Genomic DNA, 8449 nt, shown 5'->3' on the forward strand with positions numbered 1-8449 from the left:
ATATAAGGTCTCCTTAAAACCCAACTGAAGGCTGGGCATGGTGGCACACGCCTTTAATCACAACACTTTGGGAAGCAGAGGTAGGAGGATCCCCACAAATTCAAGGCCACCCTGAGACTACATAGTGAATTCCAGGTCAGCCTGAGTTAGAGTGAAACCTTACCTCAAAAAACCAAAAAATAAAATAAAATAAATAATAATAATAAACTGAAGAAGTAACCCAATGGCAGACAGCATTTGCACTAGGACCTGGGTTCAATTTCCAGAATCATTTAAAAACAAAACAAAGCAAAACAAAAAACCTGAAAATAAGAGTGCTTGCCTAGAAACCAACATAATAAAATGTTAATATAATATCAATATACTGGGCATAGTGGCTTACACCTTTAGTTCTAGCACTTGGGAAGCTGAGGTAGAAAGATCCTTATGAGTTCAAAGCCATACTGGGCTAGAGTGAGACCCTGCCTCAAAAAAAACACCCAAAAAAACTTTTTTTCATTTATTTATTTGAGAGTGACAGAGAGAGGGGGGGGGAAGGAAGGGAGGCACATAGAGAGATTGGGCACGCCAGGGCTTTCAGCCACTGCAAATGAACTCCAGACGCGTGCGCCCCCTTGTGCATCTGGCTAACGTGGGTCCTGGGGAATCAGTCTCAAATGGGGTCCTTAGGCTTCAGGCAAGCACCTAACCACTAAGCCATCTCTCCAGCCCTCCCCCACTTTTTTTTAAGATGGGGTTTCACTCTAGGCCAGGCTGACCTGGACCTCACTCTGTAGTCTCAGGCTGCCCTGCAACTCCAGTGATCCTCCTACCTCCGCTTCCCAAGTGCTGGGATTAAAGGTGTGCGCCACTACTACACCCAGCTTCCAACAAACACATTTTTTAAAAGGAATAAAACCTTGGGTACTGTCCCCAACAGAGACTGACTGATGCACTCATGATCCCAGCGAATAACAATACGCCCCCGCCCCCAGGAACGTCCCTCAGTGGAATGGGGGCAGAGAAGAGCATAAAAGGGCATATATAACCTGATCTGGATATGACCAATACGCTCTATGTTCATACGGTAAAGTTCACAATGAAAAGATACGGAAGTATGGCACAGTATAACAGCTCTGTGAGGGAGGAATGGGTGTATCACACTTTAACACTAACACTTCACAGTACATAATGTTGCTACATTTTGTCTTGGGAGTGGGTAACCTTGAAGGACATTCCTTTTTTTTTTTTTTTCAGGTAGGGTCTCACTCTAGCTCAGACTGACCTGGAATTCACTATGTAGTCTCAGGGTGGCCTCGAACTCACGACGATCCTCCTCCCTCTGCCTCCCAAGTGCTGGAATTAAAGGCGTGCGCCACCACGCCCGGCAGGACATTCCCTTTAAAAAGGATGTTTTTGATTTATTTGAGGTGGGGGAAAGAATGGGCGCCCCAGGGCCTTCTGCCACTGCAAACGAACTCCAGATGCATGTGCCACCATGTAAGTATCTGGCTCATGTAAGCAGCTGGCGTACAAGAGTCCTGGGGAATCGAACCTGGGTCCTTAGACTTTGCAGGCAAGCGCCTTGACAGCTAAGCCATCTCTCCAGCCCTAAAAGGACATTTTTCAATGTTCAATTACAGCCAGTCAGGATTACCATAATAATTCCTTTGGCCACGCTTGCAATCCCAGCACTCAGGAGGCTGAGGCAGGAGGATTGTCACAAGTTCCGGACCAGCCTGGTCTACACAGCAACACTGTTTCTAAACAGAGAGAGGAAGAGAGGAGCTGGGAATTATGGCTCAGTGGTAGAAAGCACTTGCCTAGCAAGCATGAGCCTCCCCCCTCCGGGTTCAATCTCTACCACTGAAAAAAAGGGGGATAAGAAAAGTCCACCCTTCAACAGTTACGTTCTCCGCATGCTTTCACTAGGCGCTCACACAGTCAGGAGTCCATGGAGGGAGGGAACTGGGCACTGGCTGGCCGGCTACTACAGCCTTAGGGTTGCCCCAGGAATCTAGTGGTCACCCCGCCGCAAGGGCCAGGCTGCTGCCCGGAGGCACAGTGACCAACCCAAGGTCACCCAGGAGAGGACGCAGCCGGCTTTGCTGCGGGCTCCAGGGCTGACAGCGGGGTGCTCTCTACGCCCCACACCCCACCAGCAAGAGGCTCCGCAGCGGCGACTCCCGCCGACACACTGCCACATTGCAGCTGGGCGACCTGCAACAACACCCCGACCCTCACCCCGCCTGGATCCAAGCCTCCCCGCCGCGTAGTCCTCCCCCGCATTCGGACCCCTCACCCTTTATTATTATTATTATTATTATTTTTTTTTTTTTTCGCCCTCTCAACCCAGCTTTTCCCGACTCCGGGAAGAACCGGGAAGAGAAGGCGGAGGGCAGCGAGGCGTCGTCACATAAATACCCTGGCCGGGCCACGCCCCCTGACGTCACTTCCGCCCCGCCGCAAGATGGCGGCGCCCAGGCCCTGCCACGCAGACTTCCGCCCGGCGCGGAGCCCGGAGCCCGGCGGCGGGTCGCTGCGGAGGTGAGGTCGTGTCGCGAGCGGCGCGGCGTCGGCTCGGGGGGGGCCCTTTCGGCGTCTTTCCCGGCCGGGGCGGGCGGGGCGGGGAGAGCAGGCGGCGGGGCGTAACGCCGTGAGCCGGGTGGTCGCGGAGCTTCGCCACGTGGGAGGAGGAGGAGCTGCGGCGCTGCGTTACGACCTCCCGGCCCGGGCGGAGGCCACGTGGGTGGGGTTCCGCCCTGGGTCCCCGCGTCCGTCCCTTCGCTGACTCCGCGTTGCCTTTTTTTTTTTTTTTCCTCTTTTCTTCCCGCCCCCCCTCTTCCCCCTTCTCAGGCAACATGTCGGAAGGAAATGCCGCCGGCGATCCCAGCACTCCGGGAGGGCCGCGACCCCTCCTGTCTGGCGGCCGGGGACTGGTGGGGCGGCGGCCCGCGCCCTCGCTCACACCGGGTCGCCTTCCCTCCATCCGCTCCCGGGATCTCACCCTCGGGGGAGTCAAGAAGGTACCTGCAGACGCGTCCCTAAAGATACACCTCCCCCCAAACTGCCTGGAATTCCAGACCCTAGGGATTCAACTCTTGTTCTCGTAGGGTCTGCATTGTGTCTGATGCGATGTCAACATCCAGGGGAGGAGGCTCGACTGCCTTCAAGTCTTGTCACTGGTATAAGGTGTTTTGTGATGGTTCTCGTGCCATTAGAGGGCAAAAGATCCCAAGACTTGAGCAGTGCTTAATTACTTTGAGTTCGGCACATCTTAGAAAATTCCATGAAGTTTGCTTGCAATTCTGAAGGTTAGGAACTCTCTGTGGGTACCAGTGTGCACACTAATGGTCTAGTGTATGATAGATCCTAGGCATGGTATTGTAGGCTCTTTCCCTTCTCACATCATGTACATAGCTGTGGATGTAAAGAGTAGCCCTTGGGCTGGAGAAATGGCTTAGCAAGTTAGGCGCTTGCTTGCAAAACCCAGGCTTGACTCCCTAGGACCCATGTAAACCAGATGCACAAGGTGGCCCATGCATCTGGGGTTCATTTGCAGTGGCTGGAGGCCCTAGTGCGCCTATTCCCCCCCCCCCCCCCCCCGCGTCTGTCTCTAATAGATAATAAAATAAAAAGAATAGCCCTGAAAGGTAGAGGCACCGTGACAGAAGCATAGAACTAGCTGCTTTACTTTGCCTTGGAGAGGTCTGGTGACCGTCTACCTGTGACATCCACTTGTGAGCGTTGGCCACATACGTCTTCCTTACTTTAAGTCTTGCTGTTAGAATTGTCTTTCTGTGAAACTGACTTTGAAGACAACTGGTGAGATTAGGTCAATTCCTTTGTGTTTGGAAGCCAGGAGTCTGAGAAGGCAGAAGCTGAGGCTGCTGGTTGGAATGGTTTTGGGTGCCCCTTCAGTGTGTAATTCTACTCCCTCCACTGCATGAAGGTCCTTCTTTTGACACATGCCTGTCTGTGTAAACTTTTGGCAGTGATGTCAGTTTTGCAGAAGAGAGCTGTGGTGACCTTGGTCCTTAGAAGACACCCCTTAAGAATTTTATCTTCCTCTGTACTTGGAGGTTGGTATTTACCAAATCAATGACTAGTGTGTTTTACTTTCAGAAAACCTTCACCCCAAATATCATCAGTCGGAAGATCAAGGAAGAGTAAGTAGCTAGAACTTCTGGATACAAGCCCTGTATTTACTTGCTCCGAATTTTGGGAAGTAACTAGATACATGCATCAAAAGTTTTTAATTAACATCACTAATGATTCTTGGGTATTCCAAGAAGACTAATGCTAGAGGCACCATGTGTTTGTCAGAGCTGTTACACCAATAAATACCAGCTTATGGAGAGAAAAGATGTATTTTGGTGCTCACAGTTTTGGAGATTGCAGTCCATGATCAGGTGGCCCTGTTAGTTTGGGGCCTGAGACAAAGTGACATATCATAGCACGGAAACTTGAGGGTGGAAAAAAGACATGGAAAGACAGGAGTTAAGGTTTTATGCTTCTTGAGGAGCACAACTTCAGTGCCTGAAAGACCTCCCACTAGGTTCTACCTCGGGAAATTTCCACTGCCTCCCAATACTGCTAAGCTGGACAGACAGTAAGCTTTTTACACTTTCCCTTGCGGTCATTTGCATTCCAGCCTTCCTGCTGGAAGTCAGTGAAAAGCCCCACATTTTAGACAGGAATTTAAAATACATCAAACTTATTAAGGAATAAGGACAGTGGTAGGGAAGGATTGAGTTCTGCTTCTCATGGTCTACTTAATTGGCTCCTAAACTCTGCTCAGTTATATGAAGTTGGGGGTGGGGGATAAAGAGGCCAGTTTTCTGAGGCAGAGGAAGTGGGTGGTTTCCCTTCATCTATTCTTATTTCCAGGCCCAAGGAAGAAGTAGCCATGAAGAAGGAGAAACGTGAACGGGATAGAGACCGTCAGCGTGAGGGCCATGGACGGGGTCGGGGCCGTCCAGAAGTGATTCAGTCCCACTCTATCTTTGAGCAGGGCCCTGCAGAAATGATGAAGAAAAAAGGTACCACAAAGGGATCAGTACTGGGTTTCCCTTCAGACTCAGAAGAGGGCAGAGCAGCAGAATTCTGCTCCCAGTTCAGTTTTCCTTGCTGTTGCCCTCTTGCTTATTAACCCCAGTGAACAGGGTGATTTCCCACAGGGAACTGGGATAAGACAGTGGATATGTCAGACATGGGACCCTCTCATATCATCAACATCAAAAAAGAGAAGAGGGAAACAGATGAAGAAACCAAGCACATCCTGCGCATGCTGGAGAAGGATGACGTAGGTACCAGGATGGGGGAGCAGGCTTCCTTGTAGCTATGGAAGAGGGCTCTGAGAAGCTAGGTCAGGGATTGATGAACTCACTGGTGTTCTAGAGCCTTTGGTTACAAAAGCACTACATGGGGCTGGGGGTGTACCTCTGGTAGAACACTTGCCTAGCATGCACAAGGATGAGGCCCCTAGGGTCTGTTGAGCGACGAGAGAGAAGGGGAGGGGTGACCGGAAGAGACGGGCTGCAGTCGACTGTGATCCAGGCATGTGTCCTGGCAGGCTGAGTAACTCTTAACTCTTGAACAGTTCATCGATGACCCTGGGCTGAAGAATGACACACGGAACATGCCAGTGCAACTGCCCCTGGCTCACTCAGGGTGGCTTTTTAAGGAGGAGAATGAAGAGCCAGATGTTAAGCCTTGGCCCGCTGGTCCCAAAGAAGAGGACATGGAGGTGGATGTGCCCGCTGTAAAAGGTATCCTGTCACTCTCCTAGAAGCTCTCACATGAGTATCCAAGGGCACTGCCCACAAGCAGCTCCTCTCCAACCCTGCTCTCACACACAGGAGCTCCCTCACAGTTCTTGTGTCTGTGTGGATCAGCGCCCCCTGCCAGAAACTTAGAGAAGTTATGCGCCTCTCCAATATATCTTTTGCCCTACTCCATAACCTGCATTTTACTCCATCCTTCTGGTTGAGTGGAAAGATCGTGTGATGGGTTGAGCAATTAGATGGCATAGAGGGTGGCTGCTTGATGTCTTCCTTTGTTTCACCACTGGCAGTGAAAGAGGAGCCACGAGATGAGGAGGAGGAGACCAAAATGAAGGCCCCTCCCAAAGCAGCCAAGAAGACCCCAGGCCACCCAAAGGACATGTCCGTGGCTGAGTTGCTCAAGGAACTTAGCCTCACTAAGGACGAGGAGCTGCTGTTTCTCCAGCTGCCAGACACCCTTCCTGGGCAGCCACCCACCCAGGACATCAAGCCTGTCAAGACGGAAGTGCAGAGTGAGGATGGACAAATGGTGGTCATAAAGCAGGAGAAAGATCGGGTATGTTCAGGGAAAGTTCCAGGGTGGGGGCATCAGGAATCAATGCTGGTGAGTAGGGAGAAGCAAAAGTGTGCTGTCCAAGTCCAGCTGTGAGAATGATGGAGACTTTCTTGTTCTAAGCACCTGCCAAAGCCTTGGGGCACTGTGCTTCCAACCGCTGTCGTGTGTGTGTGTGTGTGTGTGTGTGTGTGTGTGTGTGTGTGTGTATATTTGTGTTTATAGTAATAACTTCAGACATAGAAACTGTGTGTACCGTCACAACATCACCAGTTAGGGATATTTTGTGCCATTTGCTTATCTGCTGTGGATTTTGTTTTAAAAACAAAGAGAGAGCCCCAGGACAAGACCCTTCTTGCAGAGTCCGCTGCTGTTACTGCTTTTCTCTGGAGATGGGGTTCATTCATGAAAGATGTTTCCCAGTTTCCATCTGCTGCTTCTCTCCACAGGAAGCGAGGCTGGCAGAGAATGCTTGCACCTTGGCTGACCTGACAGAGGGTCAGGTGGGCAAGCTGCTCATCCGCAAGTCAGGGAAGGTACAGCTCCTCCTGGGCAAAGTGACGCTGGATGTGACGATGGGAACAACCTGCTCTTTCCTGCAGGTGCCAGCCCCAAGCCCGTGGTCAGGGGAGGCTTTGGACAGGGTGGGGCATGTTGAGCAGTGCTGAGGCAGCAAGGGGAGCTGCTGGGCCCCAGGACTGTTGAGCTGGGCATGGTTTTGTGATTCTCACTGCTGTGTCTGTCAATTGGCAGGAGCTGGTGTCTGTGAGCCTTGGAGACAGTAGGACAGGAGAGATGACAGTCCTGGGACATGTGAAGCACAAACTTGTATGTTCCCCCAATTTCGAGTCCCTGTTGGATCACAAACACCGGTAAAATAAGCAGATGGAGGAGAATGGTGACTGTGCCCACGGCTGCTGCCTGCTCCAGACGTTTTGTTCTCAAATCTGGGCGACCCAGAAGGGGCCTGTTTAGCCCACCCACTGCAGTTTTTGGCAGCCATATTCACAGTTTTCCCTCACTGGGGGGTATGCTGCTTCCTCCCCAGCAGCAGTGAACAGCACAATGACTTTCCCACAGTGTGGATATGGATGGCACATCCTCGCTGCTAGGGACTTACCCCTGCTATTTATTTTTATATTTATGTCATTATCTCCTCAACCGGGTGCATCCTCCCAAGGTAGGATGGTGCAGGCTTCTTCTCTGGAGCCTCGGGCTGCAGGGGTGGGAAGGGGAAGGCTGGGCTTTGCTTCTGTTCCCCCCTTCCTCTTAGGAAGCAGTTAGGAAAGGGCAGGGGTGGGGTCTGAGACTTAGGATTCAGTCCCAGCTGCTCGGTTCCTGGGATCTCGCACAACTACCTAACCTCTCTGAGCCTCGCATTCCTCATCTGACAGTGGGGATGGTACCTACCTCACAGGGTTGGTGTGAGGATCTAATGGAATATTGGGGATGAAAACTCCTTGCACAAGGCCAGACAATATATGCCTGTAGGCGCTTAATAAACAGTAGTTTCCCTTTCCTTTCCTGAGTCTAATTTCAAACAGAATGAGCCTAAAGAGTCTCCAAAGAAGCGACTACAACAGCTCAGGTTCTTACTTTGTCCCTTCATTACCCTTTTTTCCCTCAGTGCTAAACCCAGTGCCTGGAACATGCTAAGTAAGCACTTTACCACTGAGCCACACCCCCACCCCTTTATTCTTTTTTTTTGAGGTAGGGTCTCACTCTGGCCCACGCTTGCTTGGAATTCACCATGTTGTCTCAGGCTGGCTTTGAACTCACCGTGATCCTCCTACCTCTGCCTCCTGAGTGCTGGGATTAAAGGCGTGCGCCACCACGCCTGGCTTTCTTTTTTAAAAAAAAATATTTTATTTGCAAGCACAGAGAGAGAGAGAGAAAATGGGCCCATCAGACCTCTAGCCACTGCAGACAAACTCCAGAGGCATGTGCCACTTTGCATCTGGCTTACGTGGGTCCTGGGGAATCGACCCTGCTTCTTTAAGCTTCCCAGGCAAGTGCCTTAACCACTAAAGCCACATCCCTTCAAGCTTCCCCTTTATTCTTACCCAGCCTCCCATCTCTGACCAGGTCCGCTGTTCTGTACCTCTTACCCCATACTGTGAGCCATGTACCT

General features: G+C 51.3%; 1 protein-coding gene across 1 annotated transcript; it reads left to right on the forward strand.

Annotated features, from left to right (window-relative positions):
* The first annotated feature begins 2816 nt into the window (after positions 1–2816).
* Polr3d (RNA polymerase III subunit D) lies at positions 2817–7837 on the forward strand. Its single transcript, XM_004669674.2, has 8 exons — positions 2817–3005; positions 4105–4148; positions 4870–5021; positions 5160–5284; positions 5582–5750; positions 6056–6321; positions 6768–6920; positions 7072–7837. The coding sequence occupies exons 1-8, from the start codon at positions 2841–2843 to the stop codon at positions 7192–7194; spliced, it is 1197 nt and encodes a 398-aa protein (XP_004669731.2). The 5' UTR covers positions 2817–2840; the 3' UTR covers positions 7195–7837.
* Positions 7838–8449: the final 612 nt, after the last annotated feature.

Source organism: Jaculus jaculus, chromosome 12 (genome assembly GCF_020740685.1).
Source record: "Jaculus jaculus isolate mJacJac1 chromosome 12, mJacJac1.mat.Y.cur, whole genome shotgun sequence".
In the NCBI taxonomy this organism is placed as follows: domain Eukaryota; kingdom Metazoa; phylum Chordata; class Mammalia; order Rodentia; family Dipodidae; genus Jaculus; species Jaculus jaculus.

Bases quoted from the DNA above. Each gene is read 5' to 3' on its own strand.
- Polr3d (XM_004669674.2), top strand. From the start codon at position 2,841: ATGTCGGAAGGAAATGCCGCCGGCGATCCCAGCACTCCGGGAGGGCCG. The intron at 3,006-4,104 runs GTACCTGCAGAC...TTTTACTTTCAG, and splicing joins CCCTCGGGGGAGTCAAGAAG to AAAACCTTCACCCCAAATAT. The intron at 6,322-6,767 runs GTATGTTCAGGG...TTCTCTCCACAG, and splicing joins TAAAGCAGGAGAAAGATCGG to GAAGCGAGGCTGGCAGAGAA.